Below are 24,519 nucleotides of genomic sequence, written 5' to 3'. Positions count from 1 at the left end.
TTATTGGACAGTAGGGTTGCACGATTAATCGACATCAAATCGACTTAGAGTTTTTAATTAGTGCGATAAATAACCGCCAGAGGCTAAGGTTTTAATTTTTTGTTCTCAGCCGTCGCCGGCATTTGAGTGACAGACATGTTCGCCACTCAGAATTGTTGAGCCTCGCGTGTATTAGAATCTCATTTCAAAAAGGGAGAAATAAGTCTTACTCTGTGGATCGCTCTCAGCACCTGAGCACGTTTATTTAACAACAGAATGAACAGCGCGCAGTGAGCCCTCTTTTCAGTCATTCACAATTTGTGTCTGGGTGGGCGGAGAGCGACTCAGCGAGACCGCACGCACAGACAGGGAGCCTAGCGACACGCAAGTGAGAAGCTCCGCAAAATAACAAAAATTAGGAGGAGAAAAAAATATGATTACAAAACTAAATGTCCCGTTGTGGTAATAGTTCACCTTCAAATCAGATGAGCAATATGAGCCCATTAACACGGACAAACGAGCAAAAAATGTAATGATCCTGTGATGGCGATATACAAAATGAAAATGTCTGACCTTGTTTTTGCAACTGGGAAAAAAAAGCCCTATTAAGATGTTCAATATTTATTTAAGTTACATTTTTGCTTACAAAAATGAGACTTGTTATGTTTATTTATTTACAAACCCCATTTCCATATGAGTTGGGAAATTGTGTTGGATGTAAATATAAACGGAATACAATGATTTGCCAATCCTTTTCAACCCATATTCAATTGAATGCACTACAAAGACAAGATATTTGATGTTCAAACTCATAAACTTTATTTATTTTTTTGCAAATAATAATTAACTTAGAATTTCATGGCTGCAACACGTGCCAAAGTAGTTGGGAAAGGGCATGTTCACCACTGTGTTACATGGCCTTTCCTTTTAACAACACTCAGTAAACGTTTGGGAACTGAGGAGACACATTTTGTAAGCTTCTCAGGTGGAAATCTTTCCCATTCTTGCTTGATGTACAGCTTAAGTTGTTCAACAGTCCGGGGGTCTCCGTTGTGGTATTTTAGGCTTCATAATGCGCCACACATTTTCAATGGGAGACAGGTCTGGACTACAGGCAGGCTAGTCTAGTACCCGCACTCTTTTACTATGAAGCCACGTTGATGTAACACGTGGCTTGGCATTGTCTTGCTGAAATAAGCAGGGGCGTCCATTATAACGTTGCTTGGATGGCAACATATGTTGCTCCAAAACCTGTATGTACCTTTCAGCATTAATGGCGCCTTCACAGATGTGTAAGTTACCCATGTCTTGGGCACTAATACACCCCCATACCATCACAGATGCTGGCTTTTCAACTTTGCGCCTATAACAATCCGGATGGTTCTTTTCCTCTTTGGTCCGGAGGACACGACGTCCACAGTTTCCAAAAACAATTTGAAACGTGGACTCGTCAGACCACAGAACACTTTTCCACTTTGTATCAGTCTTAGATGAGCTCAGGCCCAGCGAAGCCGACGGCGTTTCTGGGTGTTGTTGATAAACGGTTTTCGCCTTGCATAGGAGAGTTTTAACTTGCACTTACAGATGGAGCGACCAACTGTAGTTACTGTCAGTGGGTTTCTGAAGTGTTCCTGAACCCATGTGGTGATATCCTTTACACACTGATGTCGCTTGTTGATGCAGTACAGCCTGAGGGATCGAAGGTCACGGGCTTAGCTGCTTACGTGCAGTGATTTCTCCAGATTCTCTGAACCCTTTGATGATATTACGGACCGTAGATGGTGAAATCCCTAAATTCCTTGCAATAGCTAGTTGAGAAAGGTTTTTCTTAAACTGTTCAACAATTTGCTCACGCATTTGTTGACAAAGTGGTGACCCTCGCCCCATCCTTGTTTGTGAATGACTGAGCATTTCATGGAATCTACTTTTATACCCAATCATGGCACCCACCCGTTCCCAAATTGCCTGCTCACCCGTGGGATGTTCCAAATAAGTGTTTGACGAGCATTCCTCAACTTTATCAGTATTTATTGCCACCTTTCCCAACTTCTTTGTCATGTGTTGCTGGCATAAAATTCTAAAGTTAATGATTATTTGCAAAAAAAAAAATGTAAATATGTTGTCTTTGTAGCATATTCAACTGAATATGGGTTGAAAATAATTTGCAAATCATTGTATTCCGTTTATATTTACATCTAACACAATTTCCCAACTCATATGGAAACGGGGTTTGTAGACAAAAGCTTTGAATTTGTGTGCATAAAGCTAAATATAAATAAGTAAATGACTGCATATTGTTGTAATGTGTGGCACCTTGAGACAAAGATATTATTGACTGACAGTCTCTTTCTTAATTCGTTATTTTCGCACTAATGCACTTTTATGTATAGAATATAAAAATCGCAAATCGAATCGCCATTACGTAGTGCATCCCAATTTCTCAGTGACAGAAGCGGTATGACATTTGTAAAGGCAATTTATGTATTACAGCTCTCCTATTGGATATATTTACATGTTGCAGATGTGCATATACTCCGATGAATTTATTTTGAACCACTTGTCTTGTGTAAAATGGAGCCTATCTAACACGATAGTTGAGGTGCCATTTGCCACACTATGCATACAAACAGTTCTATATTTATATTCTAAACTATAGAACATAACAACCATGGAACACTCCAAGAAAACAGCAGTTTTTCTCAACTGTATCCCGTCTACACTATAATGACTTAGTGACCACAGGGCCAGATGTTGACAAGATTAAATTCAGTGGTTTAGCCGAGCAGCATTAGCAGCTGTCGGCAGTCAGATTACCTTCTGCGCCTCATCCTTCTTTTCCTGTTTCAGGAGGTCAGTGAGATTGATGAGTTTTTCCATGGCTTCCACCTGCCGGCTCAGGTGCTTCAGATACATGCCGCAGGCCCGGCAGTATGACTCCAGCAGGAGGCCGAACCTTTGGCTAACTGTCTTGTTGTGCATCTCTGACCTAAACACATTGAGGAGAACAAAGTGGTTACAGCGCACTACCAGATGACGTGTTGCACCACAATATTAGTCGCACGTGTCACAACATGCATTTATACTTAAATCCAAATGCCTATTTAAAGTTTCTCACAGAGTGGCGATCAATATGTGGCGATTTTCTTTTATTTTCATTAATCAAACATACTTTCAGTATTGGGCTGTAGCGGTGCTCCTAGTTCAGGGATCGGCAACCCGCGGCTCCGGAGCCGCTTGCGGCTCTTTGATCACTCTGATGCGGCTCAGCTGCATACTTGCCGACCCTCCCGATTTTCCCGTGAGACATCCGGATTTCAGTTCCTCTCCGATTTTCACCTTTACAATAATAATAAGGGCGTGCCATGATGGTACAACACTTAGCGCCCTCTACAATCTGTATTAACAGCGTGCCAGCCCAGCCCCTTGTTATATGCATCTTCTGCTTGCACACGTCAATGACAGCAAGGCATACTTGGTCAACAGCCACACAGGTTACACTGACGGCGGCCATATAAAACAACTTTAACACTCTTACTAATAATGCGCCACACTTTGAACCAAAACCAAACAAGAATGACAAACACATTTCGGGAGAACATCTGCACCTTAACACAACATAAACACAACAGAACAAATACCCAGAATCCCATGCAACCCTGACTCTTCCGGGCTACATTATACACCCCTGCTACCACCAAACCCTGTCCCCACCCCAACCCTGCTCCCTCACACGTCAACCCCCCCTCTGTGCGTCGGTTGAGGTGGGCGGGGTTTGGTAGCGGGGGTGTATAATGTAGCCCGGAAGAGTTAGGGCTGCATGGGATTCTGGGTATTTGTTCTGTTGTGTTTATGTTGTGTTACGGTGCAGATGTTCTCCCGAAATGTGTTTGTCATTCTTGTTTGGTGTGGGTTCACAGTGTGGCGCATTATTAGTAAGAGTGTTAAAGTTTTTTATACCGCCACCGTCAGTGTAGCTTGTGTGGTTGTTGAACAAGTATGCGTTGCTGTCACAAACGTGAGCAAGCAGAAGCCCCATACAACATGTAGCTGGACCGGCATGCTGGTTGTAGTGGGCGCTAAATGCTGCACGTTCGAGAGAACATCCATCCATCCATTTTCTACCGCTTATTCCCTTTGGGGTCGCGGGGGGCGCTGGAGCCTATCTCAGCTACAATCGGGCGGAAGGCGGGGTACACCCTGGACAAGTCGCCACCTCTTCGCAGGGCCAACACAGATAGACAGACAACATTCACACTCACATCCACACACTAGGGCCAATTTAGTGTTGCCAATCAACTTATCCCCAGGTGCATGTCTTTGGAAGTGGGAGGAAGCCGGAGTACCCGGAGGGAACCCACGCAGTCACGGGGAGGACATGCAAACTCCACACAGAAAGATCCCGAGCCCGGGATTGAACCCAAGACTACTCAGGACCTTCGTATTGTGAGGCAGATGCACTAACCCCTCTGCCACCGTGAAGCCCCGTTCGAGAGAACATTTGCCTTGAAATTCGTAGTCTGCCAGAAAAATCGGGAGGGTTGACAAGTATGACGCTGTCAAGCGCCATTCATATAAAACCCGCGGGCCGCACTAACATTCAATTTTCATATTAAGCTGTGGGCCGCGCGTCTGAGACCCTTGCTTTATACATAGCACAAAGCAAAAAAAAAAACTTTGTATGCAGTGTTATTTCATTTTAAATTTCAAAAGATTTTTGTGGCTCCCATTGTTTTCTATAATTTGTGAAACTGGTCAAAATGGCTCTTTGACTGGTAAAGGTTGCCGACCCCTGTCCTAGTTTAACGGCCGCATTTTCCGGACTATAGAGCACCCCGGTATATAAGCAACAACCACTAAAATTTCTTTTCTCCATATACTAGCCGCACTAAACTATAAGCCGCAGATATACACAATGCAAAATGAGTTATTTACACAGAAAGATTCTGTAAATATTCATTTACACACCTTAATTGTTTTCAAACGGTGCCTGTAACAGGGTAGTAAAACAGATGAGCAAACAAAACAGATGTCATCGTCATGGACCCACTAGCTCCGGAAGCTAGTTCGCCAATCAGCTAAACAGACTCAATAACTCCATGGCGACGTTTTGGTGAATTTACTGAGGAATTTGTGAAACAGAAAAAATACAAAAAGAATGCCACTGTAAGTTAATAATACTAGCACGGACACTAGTAAACGTGTTAGCTTATTAGCTAATGCTAACGACGCTCGCTTACAAACATGCATGAAAACACTCCTACGGACATCACACATGGGACGGTTTAGTAAATATTAGAGATAATATCGGACTGCCGATATTATCGGCCGATAAATGCTTTAAAACGTAACATCGGAAATTATCGGTTTCAAAAAGTAAAATTTATAACTAAAACGCCGCTGTATGGAGTGGTACACGGACGTAGGGAGAAGTACTGAGCGCCAATAAACCTTTGCGTGCCGGCCCAATCACATAATATCTACGGCTTTTCACACACACAAGTGAATGCAAGTCATACTTGGTCAACAGCCATTCAGGTCACACTGAGGGTGGCCGTATGAACAACTTTAACACTGTTACAAATATGCGCCACACTGTGAACCCACACCAAACAAGAATGACAAACACATTTCGGGAGAACATCCGCACCGTAACACAACATAAACACAACAGAACAAATACCCAGAATCCCATGCATCCCTAACTCTTCCGGGCTAAAGCCGCCCTCCCAACCCTGCCCCCCCACATATCAACCCCTCCCCCCTCAGTGCGTCTGTTGAGGTGGGCAGGGTTGGGGGGGGTTTGGTGGTAGCGGGGGTGTATAATGTAGCCCGGAAGAGTTAGGGATTCGTGGGATTCTGGGTATTTGTTCTGTTGTGTTTATGTTGTGTTACGGTGCGGATGTTCTCCCGAAATGTGTTTGTCATTCTTGTTTGGTGTGGGTTCACAGTGTGGCGCATATTTGTAACAGTGTTAAAGTTGTTCATACGGCCACCCTCAGTGTGACCTGTATGGCTGTTGACCAAGTATGCCTTGCAGTCACTTACGTGTATGAGCAGAGGCCGCATACAACATGTTACTGGGCCGGCACGCAGATAGTATGGTATGAGAACATCCGCACCGTAACACAACATAAACACAACAGAACAAATACCCAGAACCCCTTGCAGCACTAACTCTTCCGGGACGCTACAATATACAGCCCCCGCTACCTCCTAACCCCTCCCCCCCAACCCCGCCCACCTCAACCTCCTCATGCTCTCTCAGGGAGAGCATGTCCCAAATTCGAAGCTGCTGTTTTGAGGCATGTTAAAAAAAAATAATGCACTTTGTGACTTTAATAACAAATATGGCAGTGCCATGTTGGCATTTTTTTCCATAACTTGAGTTGATTTATTTTGGAAAACCTTGTTACATTGGGGCATCCCAACAAAATTAGGCATAATAACGTGTTAGTTCCACGACTGTATATATCGGTATCGGTTGATATCGGAATCGGTAATTAAGAGATGGACAATATCGGCAAAAAAGCCATTATCGGACATCTCTAATGAAAACACTCCTACAGACATCACACATGGGACGGTTTAGTAAATATAAATTGTTTTAATTACATTGTAATACTTACAAACGTTGCTTGGAGTGAGGAATGAACGATCCATACAAATAGAAACGCTATGGATAGACGGAGCAGCACTTCTACGTCTACTACAGCATAGCTACATTTCTCTGGTGTAGTGTAGTGAAGCTACATCTAATTTTAGATCATTTTGTAGCTGAGCTTACGACATTTTCCAAGTTGCTTGGCCAACACTGCAAGCTTCCACGTTGTGGTCAGGAGGTGCAGTGGAATAGAAGCAAATGCTCAGCGAGGTGTTAAACCTCTTCACTCTACACGACAGCTGTGAACTAATACACTGCTAACTTGTGCTCTCTGCTCAGATAGTCACCTCAGCTCCGCACTCTGCGGTCTCTACCTCCCACCACCTGTCCCTCTGCAGTGCTTTTACAAGAACCCCCCTGCTTTCACGGTACTCCATATAACAAACATAATAAGGAGTTAGACTACACAATTTGAGCTGCAGAGCCCTGAACTAACATATTACTGAACATGTTTTTTTAAACTTTTCAATGTGTCACCCACATCAACCCATCAATTGATATTTTCATGAGTAAAAACGGACTCACTTTAAATGCCAGAAGAAGAAATGTCCTATCCTTTGATTGGTTAATGCTTTTTTCAGCAGGAAGCGGGCGAGTGGATTATCAAGGTACTGCTCATACTTCAGAACCTTTCAGAGACAATGGAGAAAATGTCACATGATTAATACACTCATCGGCCACAAGATTAAGAATAACACAGCTTTGTCGAGTTCCACTATAAGAGCTAAGATGATAGAGCTACAATGATGCCTAAAAAGATAGCAATGCTCAACTGTTATCAAGCTAAATGAGACGGTGTACAAGTGTACACATGATCAACGTGCAGTTCGACAAATTTGTACACAACAATAATAAACACATTGTCAAATGAATACCTGAAATAGTGTATTGGTGGATGCAGAATCTTTGTTGGTGCAATTCTGTGTTAAAACTGTGCGGCCGCAGTATTCATGGACTTAACAAAAGCATTTGACACAATTAATCATGATATTTTAATACGAAAATTAGAACGATATGGCATCAGAGGTTTGGTATTGAATTGGGTAAGAAGTTATTTAACCAACAGGAAGCAATATGTAAATATGGGTGAAAATATGTCAACACGGCTAGATATATCCTGTGGTGTACCCCAGGGGTCAATACTGGGACCAAGATTGTTCAATCTTTATATAAACGACATTTGTAAGGTTACGAAGGACTTAAAGTTGGTTTTATTTGCAGACGACACAACTGCTTTCTGTTCAGGAGAGAGCACACAGAAGATAATACAAATAATAACAGAAGAAATGAACAAATTAAAAAGATGGTTTGACAAAAACAGACTATCTTTGAATCTCAGTAAAACTAAAATAATGCTATTTGGTAATAGTAGAAAAGAGCATCATACACAAATACAAATAGACGAAGTAGACATAGAAAGAGTAAAAGAAACTAGATTTTTGGGAGTATTAATAGATGATCAAATGAACTAGAAATCTCATATACAAAACATACAACATAAGGTGGCAAAAAACATTTCAATAATGAATAAAGCAAAATATGTCCTGGGCCAAAAATCACTGCATATTCTCTACTGCTCGCTAGTGTTACCATATCTGAGTTATTGTGCAGAAATATGGGGAAATAACTACAAATGTGCGCTACATTCGCTAACCGTGTTACAAAAAAGATCAGTTAGAATAATACATAATGTTGGATATAGAGAACACACAAACCCTTTATTTATTAAGTCAGAAATATTAAAGTTTGGTGATTTGGTAAAATTGCAAACAGCTAAAATGATGTACAAAGCAAACTATAACCTGCTACCAAAGAATGTACAACAATTCTTCTCAACTAAAGAGGAGAAATATAACCTTAGAGGAAAAAATAATTTAAAACATTTATATGCACGTACAACACTTAGAACTTTTAGCATATCAGTATGTGGAATTAAATTATGGAATGGATTAAGTAAAGAAGTTAAAAATTGTACTGATATGATCCAGTTTAAGAGGTTGTTCAAAATAATAGTGCTTGCAGAGTACAAAAAAGAAGAATTATGAGAAATACTTTCAACCTTATTGAAAATAAGGTTGAAAGTATCTCAGTATGTTAATAATGACTGAATTAATTAATTAATTACATATTACAAAACTGTTGTATACTAATTCATAGATGTTATTTTATTATATAAAAGGTCAGTAAATGATTCTATATATTTGTAAACGCTTGAAGTGAGAAAGGGGTAGGATTAAATACGGTAAGCTTTGCTTCTTCCTACTCCTTTTCGGGCATGATGTAAAATGAAATGATATCAAATTGTGTGATGTATTATGATGTAAGTGTGTTCATGTTCGAAATAAACTAAAGAAAGAAAGAAAGAAAGAAACCTCATTAGATTGGAAAAGTGTAATTCAGGGGTGCTCACACTTTTTCTGCAGGCGAGCTACTTTTCAATTGACCAAGTCGTGGGGATCTACCTCATTCATATACATAATTTATATTTACTTATTTATGAAACATATGTTTTTGTTAACAAGTTAAAGGTGTTTAATGATAATACAAGCATGTTTAACACATATAGTTAATATTGTTAATAAATTAAAGGTGTTTAATGAAAATACAAGTTTAATATATATAGTTAATATTGTTAACAAGTTAAAGGTGATTAATGATAATACAAGCATGTTTAACACATATAGTTAATATTGTTAAGTTAAAGGTGTTTAAAGATAATGCAAACATGTTTAACACATATAGTTAATATTGTTAACAAGTTAAAGATGTTTAGTGATAATGCAAGCATGTTTAACACATATAGTTAATATTGTTAATAAATTAAAGGTGTTTAATGATAATACAAGAATGTTTAACACATAGTTAATATTGTTAACAAGTTAAAGGTGTTTAAAGATAATACAAGCATGTTTAACACTTTTAGTTAATATTGGTAATAAGTTAAAGGTGTTTAAAGATAATACAAGCATGTTTAACACATATAGTTAATAAGTTAAAAGTGTTTAGAGATAATACAAGCATGTTTAACACATATAGATTCCTTTCTTTCATGAAGACAAGAATATAAGTTGGTGTACTACCTGATTCTGATGACTTGCATTGATTGGAATCAGACAGTGGTGCTGATAAGGTCCGCATTTTCGAATGGAGGAGAAAAAAAGTCCTCCTTTCTGTCCAATACCACATGAAAGTGGTTGGTTTTTGGCATCTTATTTGTCCAGCTTCCGTACTCCTTTGTATACGCTTTACAAGAAATACATTGTCGGCAAACTCCGTAGCTTGCTAGCTTGTGCACGCCAGCTTTCTGAGACTCTTATTTTGGTAGCGCAGGCAGGATGAAGTAGCGCTTTTATTGTGCAACTGTGCAGTCGGTCTTTGGAGTTTTGACGACAGGTACGGCGCCAGAGTCTGTTGAAATAAAGTGTTTCTCGCCTTCCAGTCGGTCATTTTAATGAGCTGGCAGCAGCCAGCGTCATCTCAGAAGACCCTCGGGTGCCGTGAATGTCAATCAAGTGACGAAAGTGACGTCATAGTGAAGATTTATGATCGCTCATTTTTAGGACTATTTTTTTAATGGCTGGCTGGTGATCGACTGACACACCCTCCGAGATCGACCGGTAGCTCGCGATCGACGTAATGAGCACCCCTGGTGTAATTAATGAACGTTGACTGTCGACAGCAGTGTTTTTCAACTAGTGTGCCGTGAGATATTGTCTGGTGTGTCGTGGTAAATTATGCAACTTCACCTAATTGGTCCAAAAAAATCTGTCCCTTTTCTACCGCTTGTCCCTTTTTGGGGTAGCGGGGGGGTGCTGGAGCCTGCATTCGGGCAGAGGGTGGGGTACACCCTGGACAAGTCGCCACCTTATCGCAGGGCCAAATATTTTTTTGCAAATCAATAATTATAATAATGTGCCGTTGTCTAGTGCAGTGTTTTTCAACCTTTTTTGGCATGTAAAAAGGTATCCATCCATCCATCCATTTTCTACCGCTTGTCCCTTTTGGGGTATGTAACGCTTAAACCAAAAATTAACAAAAGGCACTGAAGCATGGCTATGCAAAACAAAAGTAAAACTGAACTGCCTACAAAGTAAACAAAAACAGAATGCTGGACGACAGCAAAAACTTACAGCGTGTGGAGCAGGGCGACGGCGTCCACAAAGTACGTCCGTAAACGACGTGACAATCAACAATGTCCCCGCAAAGAAGGATAGCTTACGCACAACTGAAGTAGTCTTGATCCGCTTGACCCTCCTCTACAGCTGTGAAACGTGGACCCTGTACAGCCGCCACCTCAGGATGCTGGAGGCCTTCCACATCAGGTGCTTACAATGCATCCTGGGGATATCCTGGAAGGACAGAGTGCCCCCCACTGAAATACTCTGCAAGACCAACTGCACCAGTGTGGAGGCTACAGTCACCCAGCACCAACTTTGCTGGCTAGGCCACGTTATCAGGATGCCAGAAGAACGCTTACCACGCAAGGTGCTCTATGGTCAGCTTCATCTTGGTCACCGCTTGGCAGGAGGCCCAAAAAAGCGTTATAAAGATCAAATGAAGACTGTCATGAAGAAATGCGGCCTGAACCCGACCCAGCTGGAGGACACTGCAGCCCAACGTTCCACCTGGCGGCAGCTCCTCCAACAAGGAGTTCATAAGCTTGAGGAGGACCGAAGTGGTCAACGAGCCAGGAAGCGTCAAAGAAGGCATGAAGCCATTGCCACACCTGCACCCCCAGTCGGTGCCTTCACCTGCTCTGTTTGCGGCAGATCATGTGGATCACGGATTAGGACTATTCAGCCACATGAGGACTCACAAAACATAGAGATGGATTGTCGTCATCGGATACGATGGACAACCTTAAGCAATGTAACGCTTAAACCAAAAATTAACAAAAGGCAAGTCCCGCTAGGAAAAGGCACTGAAGCATGGCTATGCAAAACAAAAGTAAAACTGAACTGGCTACAAAGTAAACAAAAACAGAATGCTGGACGACAGCAAAAACTTACAGCGTGTGGAGCAGGGCGACGGCGTCCACAAAGTACATCCGTAAACGACATGACAATCAACAATGTCCCCGCAAAGAAGGATAGCTTACGCACAACTGAAATAAGTCTTGATTGCAAAAACAAAGCAGGTGCAAGCAATAGCACTCAAAGGAAGTGTCACCAAATTAACAGCGCAAGACAGAAACTAAAGCACTACACACAGGAAACAACAACGCACTCAAAATAAGGCACGACAACCTGGTGGAGTTTCATTTTTTAACCTTTTCTGCCGGTGGTGTGCCTCCGTATTTTTTTTAATGAAAGAAATGTGCCTTGGCTCAAAGAAGGTTGAAAAACACTGGTGCACAGCAACCATCACCAAATGGTGACCAATGTAAATGAAAAATATAATAGAACAATATTAGGATATAATAATGATCACAGACAGTTGTTGACGGTGATTGCAGAATACGTTAGGGAAGTGAATGAGAGGACTTTCAAAGAAAAATGATGCAGAAAACCGAACATTGTAAGGGGTTATATTATGATTTTTTTTCTCTATATTTAAAATCGGTTGGGAACATCTCTGCGCTGCTGACCCGTCTCCGCTCGGGATGGTGTCCTGCTGGCCCCACTATGGACTGGACTCTTACTATTATGTTGGATCCACTATGGACTGGACTCTCACAATATTATGTCAGACCCACTCGAAATCCATTGCATTCGATCTCCCCTATAGGGGGGTTACCCACATATGCGGTCCTCTCCAAGGTTTCTCATAATCATTCACATTGACGTCCCACTGGGGTGAGTTTTTCCTTGCCCTTATGTGGGCTCTGTACCGAGGATGTCGTTGTGGCTTGTGCAGCCCTTTGAGACACTTGTGATTTAGGGCTATATAAATAAACAATGATTGATTAAAACATTTCCTTTTGGCCTACATAACATGTAATGGTAGTTCTTTGGTAAACATTTTTTGCATGGATTTGGCTTTACACCCCCTACTCAGTGGCCTAGTGGTTAGAGTGTCCGTCCTGAGATCGGTAGGTTGGGAGTTCAAACCCCGGCCGAGTCATACCAAAGACTATAAAAATGGGACCCATTACCTCCCTGCTTGGCACTCAGCATCAAGGGTTGGATAATTGGGGGTTAAATCACCAAAATGATTCCCGGGCGCAGCCACCGCTGCTGCCCACTGCTCCCCTCACCTCCCAGGGGGTGATCAAGGGTGATGGGTCAAATGCAGAGAATAATTTCGCCACACCTAGTGTGTGTGTGACAATCATTGGTACTTTAACTTTTTAACTTTAACTTTAAGCTGCTTTCTGACCGTCTCTTCAAATGCACTGTTTTGTGGGCAGTCTTATTACCGTGCCAAAAGTCGTAGCGCTTCAACAAACCCCAAAACCAGTGAAGTTGGCACGTTGTGTAAATCGTAAATAGAAACAAAATACAATGATTTGAAAGTCCTTTTCAATCTATATTCAATTGAATAGACTGCAAAGACAAGATACTTAACATTCGAACAGGAAAACTTTATTTTTTGCAAATTTTAGCTCTTTTGAAATTTGATGCCCACAACATGTTTCAAAAAAGCTGGCACAAGTGGCAATAAATACTGATAAAGTTGAGGAATGCTCATCAAACACTTATTTGGAACATCTCCCACAGGTGAACGGGCTAATTGAGAACAGGTGGGTGCCATGATTGGGTATAAAAGTAGATTCCATGAAATGCTCAGTCATTCACAAACAAGGATGGGGCGAGAGTCACCACTTTGTCAACAAACGCGTGAGCAAATTGTCGAACAGTTTAAGAACATTTCTCTACGAGCTATTGCAAGGAATTTAGGGATTTCATCATCTACGGTCCGTAGTATTCAGAGAATCTGGAGAAATCACTGCACGTAAGCAATAATAGTTCGAACATTAAATATCTTGTCCTTGCAGTGTATTCAATTGAATATAAGTTGAAAGGAATTTGCAAATCATTGTATTCTGTTTTTATTTACAAATTACACAACGTGCCAACTTCACTGGTTTTGCGTTTTGTATATGGAGTCTACTGACCGACGTAAGTGAGAACTACACGCTACTTTGTATTAGAAATGGCAACAGCAGCAGATTTAGCATGCATGAGCATATACGGGCCAGTCTGCACAACAACAAGAGGATAGAGAAAATGAAGGAACCTATGGACTACAACTGAATAAAATGGCAAACTCGCACAAAGCTCTTCGGGTAAACCTCTACCATGAAGATATCTGTTGAGGTAATTAAGGCAAAATACTTGTGGACACCTAAAGTGTCAAATTCCAATTTGGCTCGTTTGGAGCATGAACGGAAAAAGGCAAGATTGTTTTATAAATATCTCGGCCATGGCTCCATGGTTTGATTTCTCATTTTCGGGACATTTGTGCAACTCAAATAAACAAAAACAAATCCCAAAGTTGGTTTTGCAAAATGGGACCCCTTTAAATGTGAATGGACCACCTAATATACAGTACCGTATTTTTCGGAGTATAAGTTGCTCCGGAGTATAAGTCGCACCGGCCGAAAATGCATAATAAAGAAGGAAAAAAACATAAGTCGCACTGGAGTATAAGTCACACTTTTTGGGGAAATGTATTTGATAAAAGCCAACACCAAGAATAGACATTTGAAAGGCAATTTAAAATAAATAAAAAATAGTGAACAACAGGCTGAATAAGTGTACGTTATATGAGGCATAAATAACCAACTGAGTATGTTAACGTAACATATTATGGTAAGAGTAATTCAAATAACTATAACATATAGAACATGCTATACGTTTACCAAACAATCTGTCACTCATAATCGCTAAATCCCATGAAATCTTATACGTCTTGTCTCTTACGTCAATGAGATAAATAATATTTGATATTTTACGGTAATGTGTTAAAATATTCCACACATAAGTCGCTCCTGAGTATAAGTCGCACCCCCCGGCCAAACTATGAAAAAAACTGCGACTTATAGTCCGAAAAATACGGTATGTTCCAACACTTTCAAAATGTTCAAGGAGGTTCTTTGCCTCACTGTTTGAGTATTTTAGTTCCTGCTAAACTGGTGTTGATGCTCTTAACAGTTGCTGAATCTGTTATAAGAGCGTACTTTGATTTGTAACGCCTGTCGTAGGGGAGGAGTTTGAACAGTTTGGGACCAGGATGTGAGGGGTCTGCAGTGATGCGACCTGCCCGTTTTCTGACCCCGGACCAGTGTAAGTCCTGGATGCGTGGAAGGTCGACACTGACAATCACACTGACATCCACTGTAATGACACCAAGTACAAGAGCGTAATCTAGTCGATACTACTATGATAACATCGATATTTTTTACGTTTTATTTCAAATGTATATTTTAAACAGTCATGCATACTTGCCAATCTTGAGACCTCCAAATTCGGGAGATTGGGGTTAAGGGGGGAGGAGTATATTTATAGCTAGAATTCACTGACATTTAAGTATTTCTTATATATGTATATATATATATATATATATATATATATATATATATATATATATATATATATATATAAGTAAAATAAATACTTGACTTTCAGTGAATTCTAGCTCTAAATATATATATATATAAATAAAATAAATACTTGAATTTCAGTGTTCATTTATTTACACATATACTCACATAACACTCCCCTCTACTCATTGTTGTATTTGAAAGTGCAATGCTTTGCAGCCAGTAGCACAGCCTTTGAAGGAGCGTAGGTATGGGCAGTGTAATATTCTAGGTTGGAGTCAATAACCAGACGAGGTGACGAAGTTACGTCTCTTTACTTCATACTTCAGAACCGACTCCCACACTTGCATTAAAGATGTGCTATTTGGATTTACACTGTATGAAAAAAAATTTGAAAAGGAATTTTACCTTTGCAACCTCATTATACTATTGGCTAAGTTTTATATTCAGAAATGTACGTTTCTCAATACCCGACCAGTTTTTTGTGCCTTTAAAAAATATTTAGAACTCTACATTAAAACACTTTCTACCTCTAACAACCAAAAAACTGTGAAAACGATGATGCTGTGTTCCAGATTTAAGTGATTTACTGAAATTGAGTGAGCCTATGGCTTTGCACTTTGTTTATTATATATATATATATTTTTTTTTTGTATTCTATTTTAGTTACTTTGAATTTACAACCCCCTGGCAATGCTTTGTACTGTTTTTGTATTTACTTTGATTATTATTTTCAACTGTTTTGTAAATGATGAAATGTATAAATAAAGTTTTATAAAAATTAAAAAAATTTAAAATAAAAAAAGACTCCCACACTTGCCGTCAGGGTGCGCAATACAACGTAAACCGTTGGCCAACCAAAAAGTAACCACAGAACATAGTGTTCTGTGGTTACTTTTTGGTTGGCCAAGCGGACCTGACGACAGGCTGTCCTCACTCAGGTCCGTACGGACCTGGAGGGGGCGTGCCTTAAGTCCGGCTGGAAATCGGGAGAAATTCGGGAGAATGGTTGTCCCGGGATATTTTCGGGAGTGGCACTGAAATTCGGGAGTCTCCCGGAAAATTCGGGAGGGTTGGCAACAGTGTTGGGACTAACAAAGTAACGCGTTACTGTAACGCCGCTAGTTTCGGCGGTAACTAGTAATCTAACGCGTTATTTTTTATATTCAGTAACTCAGTTACCGTTACTACATGATGCGCTACTGCGTTATTTTACGTTATTTTTGATGTAGTATCGGCTAGAAACGGAAGATCTGAGTGTGTTTTATTGCAGCGAAGCAGTGACGTGCTTCTGAATCTTCATCTGCGCTCTGTGTGTGTCTGGGTGTGGGAAGGGAGGGGAGGGGGAGGGGGTGCGCAATACAACGTAAACCGTTGGCCAACCAAAAAGTAACCACAGAACACTATCGTTATAGCGTTCTGTGGTTACTTTTTGGTTGGCCAAGCGGACGTGACGACAGGCTGTCCTCACTCAGGTCCACACGGACCTGGAGGGGGCGTGCCTTAAGTCCGGCAGGAAATCGGGAGAAATATGGGAGAATGGTTGTCCCGGGGAGAGGCACTGAAATTCGAGAGGGTTGGCAAGTATGAGATATTCTCACTTCTTTTCTTTTGTCGAGCACAAAGAAAATAACATTTTAGTTAAATGTAAGTTGTGTCTTGGATCAAAGATCCCGTCTACTGCCCAAAACAACAATTCAAATCTGCCTGGTTAGGCTTTGTGTATGTCACGTGTGCCTTCCTTAGGTGAAGCCAGGTATACAGCTATGTTGTTATTATGCTGTTTGTTACTTATGTATGTTATGTTGCAGCTATTTAAAATAGTTTTGTCAATTTGTTCTGGCCTGAAATAAATTGGCCCTTTGAAATATATCTTTGTCTTTGTGTGTTGTATGTAGAGCACATTGCTTAGCAGAGTTCAGTGATGCAAATGCATGTCAAGTCGATCAACAGATTGTATTATTCTCCAGTGCAATAACAGTACTGAAATGAAGGCTAAAAGGGCATTAATGGGAACTTTAAACAAAAAAAGGAGAAGAAGTAACTAAATAGTTACTTTTCACAGTAACGCATTACTTTTTGGTGTAAGTAACTGAGTTAGTAACTGAGTTACTTTTGAAATAAAGTAACTAGTAAATGTAACTAGTTACTGGTTTTCAGTAACTAACCCAACACTGGTTGGCAAGTATGCAGTCATGACACATTCATTTACAACACAGAAATGTGCAAATGACGGTTCACTCAGGGTTGTACTGACTTTGGGGCAAAACAAAAAGTTTTGGGTGACAGGAGAATGATGAAAGAGTGCTTGAATGTGGATGCTGAGACCTTAATCGAAAGTAAATAAAAAAGGAATTGTGTGACCAAATGTTGCAAATCCCAATGTCAGCTACAAGAATAACAAGAAAAAGAGGGCCTCTAACTATTGTTGCAGCTTGATGCAGCTATTCAGAGTGCTGAATGTGTATCCTTCCTAGATGAGTGTACATATTTAACAAAGCACTTTTCTTTTTTCCAATATGTGTTTAAATCGCTAAGAAGCACTGATAGCAAGATCCAACTTTTGTTGTTGAAAATAGATGTGGTCTTGTTATCTACTAGTCACAATGTAGGTGCCAAGTTCAGTGTGTTCAATCAAAAATAAATATTACTGGAAAAAATCCAGAGATATACAGCACAGTGGAACCCGGGTTTACGAATCCTGCTATTGGTGAACTTTTTGGTTTACGAACTTTTGTGCCAAGCCAAAAGTGCCTCAGTGTGCGAACCATGTGCCTGTGTCGAAGGCTTCTTTCATTCATTGTGTGTCCCGCTGGCAGTCATTTTGTGCCTGCTTGCATTGAAGAGATTGAGGAAGCCAGCCTCCCACTGCAGCAAGTCTCCAATTGTGAAGATAGAGCTTTTTTTCCACAGGAGGAGAAAACTTCCTCATTTCAGCATGTCTGTCCAGCGCACACACTAATGCACTTTCATTCCCCCTCCCCTTTTCCTCACTCACTCACACCGTCTCCCCCTTTCCCTCTTCCTACCCATCCCTCTCCTCCATCACCTCCTTGTTATGTACCATATTTTTCGGACTGTAAGTCGCAGTTTTTTTCATAGTTTGGCCGGGGGTGCGACTTATACTCAGGAGCGACTTATGTGTGAAATGATTAACACATTACCGTAAAATATCAAATAATATTATTTAGCTCATTCACGTAAGAGACTAGACGTGTAAGATTTCATGGGATTTAGCGATTAGGAGTGACAGATTGTTTGGTAAACGTATAGCATGTTCTATATGTTATAGTTATTTGAATGACTCTTACCATAATATGTTACGTTAACATACCAGTTGGTTATTTATGCCTCATATAACGTACACTTATTCAGCCTGTTGTTCACTATTCTTTATTTATTTTAAATTGCCTTTCAAAAGTCTATTCTTGGTGTTGGCTTTTATCAAATACATTTCCCCCAAAAATGCGACTTATATATGTTTTTTTCCTTCTTTATTATGCATTTTCGGCCGGTGCGACTTATACTCCGGAGCGACTTATACTCCGAAAAATACGGTATGTTTGATATACAGCACTGTATAGCCTTCAAATTGTACAAACCTTAACAAAAATATGGACTTTTGTTGAGGCTGGAAACCATTATTCATATTTACATTGTTTCTTTTGGAGAAAGTTGCTTCACTATACAAACTTTTCCATTTAAGAACCCTTTAAACAATTAACAACCAATTAAGTTTGTAAAATTGAGGTTCCCCTGTATCGATTTTTTTAGTAATTGAAAAATCGATTGAGTTGTTTGTTCGATTGATCGAGTAATAAGATAAAACTCACTTTATAGCCTCAATGCAAATTTGAGGAAAAATAATTGTAATAAACAATTTTTCTGCTTGCTGTAACTTCTTTTTATATAAATTCACATCATCAAAACTGAAATTGCACTTCGAACGTGTGCATTAATTTTCTTTTTTTTTTTTAAACTCTTGGCCGCCAAACAGATCACAGCGTTCACACACCACCGCTCACATGTGCGCTCTACTGCGGAAACTATGTCGGAATTGGGGGTTAAATCACCAAAATGATTCCCGGGCGCAGCCACCGCTGCTGCCCACTGCTCCCCTCACCTCCCAGGGGGTGATCAAGGGTGATGGGTCAAATGCAGAGAATAATTTCGCCACACCTAGTGTGTGTGTGACAATCATTGGTACTTTAACTTTTTAACATATTTTAACTTACGGGCACTCAATGCAGTCCGAATTTTATAAATGTTTATTAGTTACACTCATTAGATAATTAATCGAAGCAACAGACTATAAATTAAACAAATTTATTTATATATATTTATTTATTTTATATATATATATATATATATATATTTATATATTATTTATATATATGTATTTATTTATATATGCACCTTATTGTTTTTTTATCCTGCACTACCATGAGCTTATGTAACGAAATTTCGTTCTTATCTGTGCTGTAAAGTTCAAATTTGAATGACAATAAAAAGGAAGTCTAAGTCTAAGTCTAAATCAAAACATTTTTGTAACTGAATAATCAATTTAATCAATTAATCATTGCAGCCCTAACCATTTCATATAATTATCATCATATTACCCAAAAATATAACATGATGACTTTTAAATAATTGTATACATTTCTCATTTTTAAAAGCTATTTTTAAGTGTTTTAATGGATTAGCCCCTGATGTGATGTGTAAAAAAATTCAAAGATACAGTAGTTTTACATTTCCTGATGGACCTCTTCTGAAGGAATCAATACAGTACTATCTATCTATCTATCTAGTGAAGGTGTGCAGACTCGAGCTGCAGTCAGCCTCACAACTCTTCACCAATGGAGTTAAAGTCACAGTCGGACATTAAACTTTTCTCCACAAAACTGAAAAAGTGGCTTAAGGAAAATCAGAAGTGTGAGCACTAGAACTGGATGTAGTATGGACAAATGGGGCTACTTAATCTTTGTGTATGTGATGTTCACTTTTCTCAACGTTTTTAAAGGGGAACATTATCACAATTTCAGAAGGGTTAAAACCATTAAAAATCAGTTCCCAGTGGCTTATTTTATTTTTCGAAGTTTTTTTCAAAATTTTACCCATCACGCAATATCCCTAAAAAAAGCTTCAAAGTGCCTGATTTTAACCATCGTTATATACACCCGTCCATTTTCCTGTGACGTCACATAGTGATGCCAATACAAACAAACATGGCGCATAGAACAGCAAGCTATAGCGACATTAGCTCGGATTCAGACTCGGATTTCAGCTGCTTAAGCGATTCAACAGATTACGCATGTATTGAAACGGATGGTTGTAGTGTGGAGGCAGGTAGCGAAAACGAAATTGAAGAAGAAACTGAAGCTATTGAGCCATATCGGTTTGAACCGTATGCAAGCGAAACCGACGAAAACGACACGACAGCCAGCGACACGGGAGAAAGCGAGGACGAATTCGGCGATCGCCTTATAACCAACGATTGGTATGTTTGTTTGGCATTAAAGGAAACTAACAACTATGAACTAGGTTTACAGCATATGAAATACATTTGGCAACAACATGCACTTTGAGAGTGCAGACAGCCCAGTTTTCATCATTTAATATATTCTGTAGACATACCCTCATCCGCTCTCTTTTCCTGAAAGCTGATCCGTCCAGTCCAGTTGGAAATGCATCTGCTTTGAGTGTCGCAGGATATCCACACATTCTTGCCATCTCTGTCGTAGCATAGCTTTCGTCGGTAAAGTGTGCGGAACAAACGTCCAATTTCTTGCCACTTTCGCATCTTTGGGCCACTGGTGCAACTTGAATCCGTCCCTGTTCGTGTTGTTACACCCTCCGACAACACACCGACGAGGCATGATGTCTCCAAGGTACGGAAAACAGTCGAAAAAACGGAAAATAACAGAGCTGATTTGACTCGGTGTTTGTAATGTGTTTGAGAAAATGGCGGATTGCTTCCCGTTGTGACGTCATCGCTCCGAGAGCGAATATTAGAAAGGCGTTTAATTCGCCAAAATTCACCCATTTAGAGTTTGGAAATCGGTTAAAAAAATATATGGTCTTTTTTCTGCAACATCAAGGTATATATTGACGCTTACATAGGTCTGGTGATAATGTTCCCCTTTAAAAGCCTAACCAGGGACGAGGGTTGTAAATTAGGCCTGTGGCTAGAAGTCTTATGTACTATGACATCGGTTACCTATGGGTAGCAATGTTTTATTGTACTGTCCCTGTCAAATAAATTAATAAATTAAAATAAATTCATATGGGCTAGTTTGTTTGATGTCATTTAGGGCAATATGAGGTTCGGACCTTCGCTATGAGAAAATTGTCATAAACTGACCTTACTCAATTGCAACTGAAGACCCTTGATCTAATGCATACAACATAATTGTATTCACCTGAACCAGTTGAATGAGGTACTGTGACAGCTTGTCATCAGTTAAATATGTCTCAAGGCACTTTACGGCAAAATCTCTGATCATAGGATCGGGAAAGTTGCAGTCCAGCAACTCCATGGCTTGTTCTGGCTTGATGGCCGGCCAGTCCTTCAGAAGGCAATACATCTGATAGGAGGAAGGGAAACATACGCTGAGTTACGATAAACGCATTTGATAACAAACCTGCGATACAGGAAACAGGGCACCAGTGTGTGCTATCATTTTAAAAATCTGCTGTCTGTCTGTTTATCCAGACAATGTTGTTTGGAGTTAAGATGTTTCGGCAATGGAAACCTGAGCTCACCTGTGCAACCTCATCTCGGGAGTTCCATTTCACAGCGAGGAGGATCTTGGGAAGGATGTCGGGCATGTTGACACAATAATGTCTGTGGGGAGGTACAGGAAAGAACATTAGATTCTGTAATAGCAAGAAAGTCATACCATTTTTAAGATCAAATAAACACTAGCAGTCTTGAAAATCAAAGCACCCACCTGTGCCTCCATACAAAGTCTTTCTCCTGCTCAGTGATCTCAGACAAAGGGTCTCGGTTACACACTAAACGAAGCTGCTCACTGTCGCTGTCTGTGAAAGGGTTGTCTCGGGCCACTCTGTTGCTCTGTTGTACCACATGATAACAAAGTAAATAGCCATATCAGCGGGGAAGCTTTTTTTTGGGTGGGTCAACGAGACATGTGTGATTTCTTACCAAACTTGTATGGGAGTAATTAAAGCCAAGCTCTCTGGATATATTCCAGTTTGCATGGTCCTCAATAACGGTCATATCTGGGAATTTGACTGGAGAGCTGAAATGGTCAAACTCCAACTCCAGGCAAGGTGTTTCCTACAAGTTTAAAACAAATAACATATTTATTGAATTGTGAAATACTTTAGTTTGCATAATATCAAAGATTCATTAGCAGCTTGGTGCTGGTAAAAAGGTACCGTATTTTTCGGAGTATAAGTCGCACCTGCCGAAAATGCATAATAATGAAGGAAAAAACATACATAAGTCGCATTTTTGGGGGGAAATTTATTTGATAAAAGCCAACACCAAGAATAAATGATAAATGATAAATGGGTTGTACTTGTATAGCGCTTTTCTACCTTCAAGGTACTCAAAGCGCTTTGACACTACTTCCACATTTACCCATTCACACACACATTCACACACTGATGGAGGGAGCTGCCATGCAAGGCGCTAACCAGCACCCATCAGGAGCAAGGGTGAAGTGTCTTGCTCAGGACACAACGGACATGACGAGGTTGGTACTAGGTGGGGATTGAACCAGGGACCCTCGGGTTGCGCACGGCCACTCTCCCACTGCGCCACGCCAGTGGGAGAGTTTCAAATGTCTTTTCAAATAGACATTTGAAAAGCAATTTAAAATAAATAAAGAATAGTGAACAACAGGCTGAATAAGTGTACGTTATATGAGGCATAAATAACCAACTGGTACGTTAACGTAACATATTATGGTAAGAGTCATTCAAATAACTATAACATATAGAACATGCTATACGTTTACCAAACAATCTGTCACTCCTAATCGCTAAATCCCATGAAATCTTATACGTCTAGTCTCTTACGTGAATGAGCTAAATAATATTATTTGATATTTTACGGTCATGTGTTAATAATTTCACACAAGTCGCTCCTGAGTATAAGTCGCACCCCCGGCCAAACTATGAAAAAAACTGCGACTTATAGTCCGAAAAATACGGTATATCTATTTTTCGTTTCATCCTGTTCAGTTAACGTTGTTCTTTGCAAGACTACATGTTTGTATAAATAAGTATTTATAATATATTTATTATCAAAGTTTGTGTACAAACTGAGATTTATCCTGATAATGCCTCTGGTGTTGTCTTCACCCGCTATGGTTTGTCTCAAAAAAGCCTAAAAGCTACTCTGGGCTTGTTGTATTTTGAAGTCACAACTGAATAATATACAAACTCAGTACTACAATGAAACATTGATTTACGAACCCCCTCATTGTATGAACTTTTCTACTTACAAACCAGATCAAAAAAAGATTTAAAAAAATGCTTTGGTGTACGAACCTTGTCTCAGAGTACGAATGTTTCATCCATTCGTACATGCTGCTGTAAGTAAGCTACTGTGCCACAATACTTTGTGTGCCTTTTAGGTGTTTTGTAGCCTTTTTACAACATGTTTTAGCTTAGTTAGCTCAATGAGTTTTTAATATAGTTAAATAAAAAAGTTACACAAATCAATACGAGTCCAAAGAAAGCAATGGACAAGTGATATGTTGTTTGAAACATTTACTAGTATGTTCAGCATTGTAAACACTTCCTCCCCCTTTCCGCTGCGGGCAAAGAAGATTAACAAACAAGGTTACCGTATTTTTCGGACTGTAAGTCGCAGTTTTTTTCATAGTTTGGCCGGGGGTGCGACTTATACCCAGGAGCATAAAATATCAAATAATATTATTTAGCTCATTCACGTAAGAGACTAGACGTATAAGATTTCATGGGATTTAGCGATTAGGAGTGACAGATTGTTTGGTAAACGTATAGCATGTTCTATATGTTATAGTTATTTCAATGACTCTTACCATAATATGTTACGTTAACATACCAGTTGGTTATTTATGCCTCATATAACGTACACTTATTCAGCCTGTTGTTCACTATTCTTTATTTATTTTAAATTGCCTTTCAAATGTCTATTCTTGGTGTTGGCTTTTATCAAATAAATTTCCCCAAAAAATGCGACTTATACTCCAGTGCGACTTATATATGTTTTTTTCCTTCTTTATATTATGCATTTTCGGCAGGTGCGACTTATACTCCGGTGCGACTTATACTCCGGAAAATACGGTAAGTCAATTTTATTTTTGAATATTGTGGCGACCTGGCTGTTCAAGTTAAAGGGCTACATTATCACCAGACCTATGTAAGCGTCAATATATAC

The 24,519-nt window shown here is 39.8% G+C and overlaps 1 protein-coding gene across 1 annotated transcript in view; it reads right to left on the bottom strand.

The window, feature by feature from the left end:
- LOC133575896 (phosphatidylinositol 4,5-bisphosphate 3-kinase catalytic subunit alpha isoform) overlaps positions 1-24,519 on the bottom strand; it is a 119,091-nt gene that overhangs the window by 27,815 nt on the left and 66,757 nt on the right. Inside the window, exons 9-14 of the mRNA XM_061928802.1 lie at positions 22,291-22,425; positions 22,076-22,200; positions 21,888-21,969; positions 21,545-21,709; positions 7,166-7,269; positions 2,794-2,965 (exon numbers count right to left, since the gene is read on the bottom strand). Of these exons, the coding sequence (XP_061784786.1) occupies positions 2,794-2,965; positions 7,166-7,269; positions 21,545-21,709; positions 21,888-21,969; positions 22,076-22,200; positions 22,291-22,425 (783 nt within the window). The remainder of the gene's footprint in view (positions 1-2,793; positions 2,966-7,165; positions 7,270-21,544; positions 21,710-21,887; positions 21,970-22,075; positions 22,201-22,290; positions 22,426-24,519) is intronic.

Source organism: Nerophis lumbriciformis, linkage group LG33, assembly GCF_033978685.3.
Source record: "Nerophis lumbriciformis linkage group LG33, RoL_Nlum_v2.1, whole genome shotgun sequence".
In the NCBI taxonomy this organism is placed as follows: Eukaryota; Metazoa; Chordata; class Actinopteri; order Syngnathiformes; family Syngnathidae; genus Nerophis; species Nerophis lumbriciformis.
This window is presented reverse-complemented; position numbering and strand designations above follow the sequence as displayed.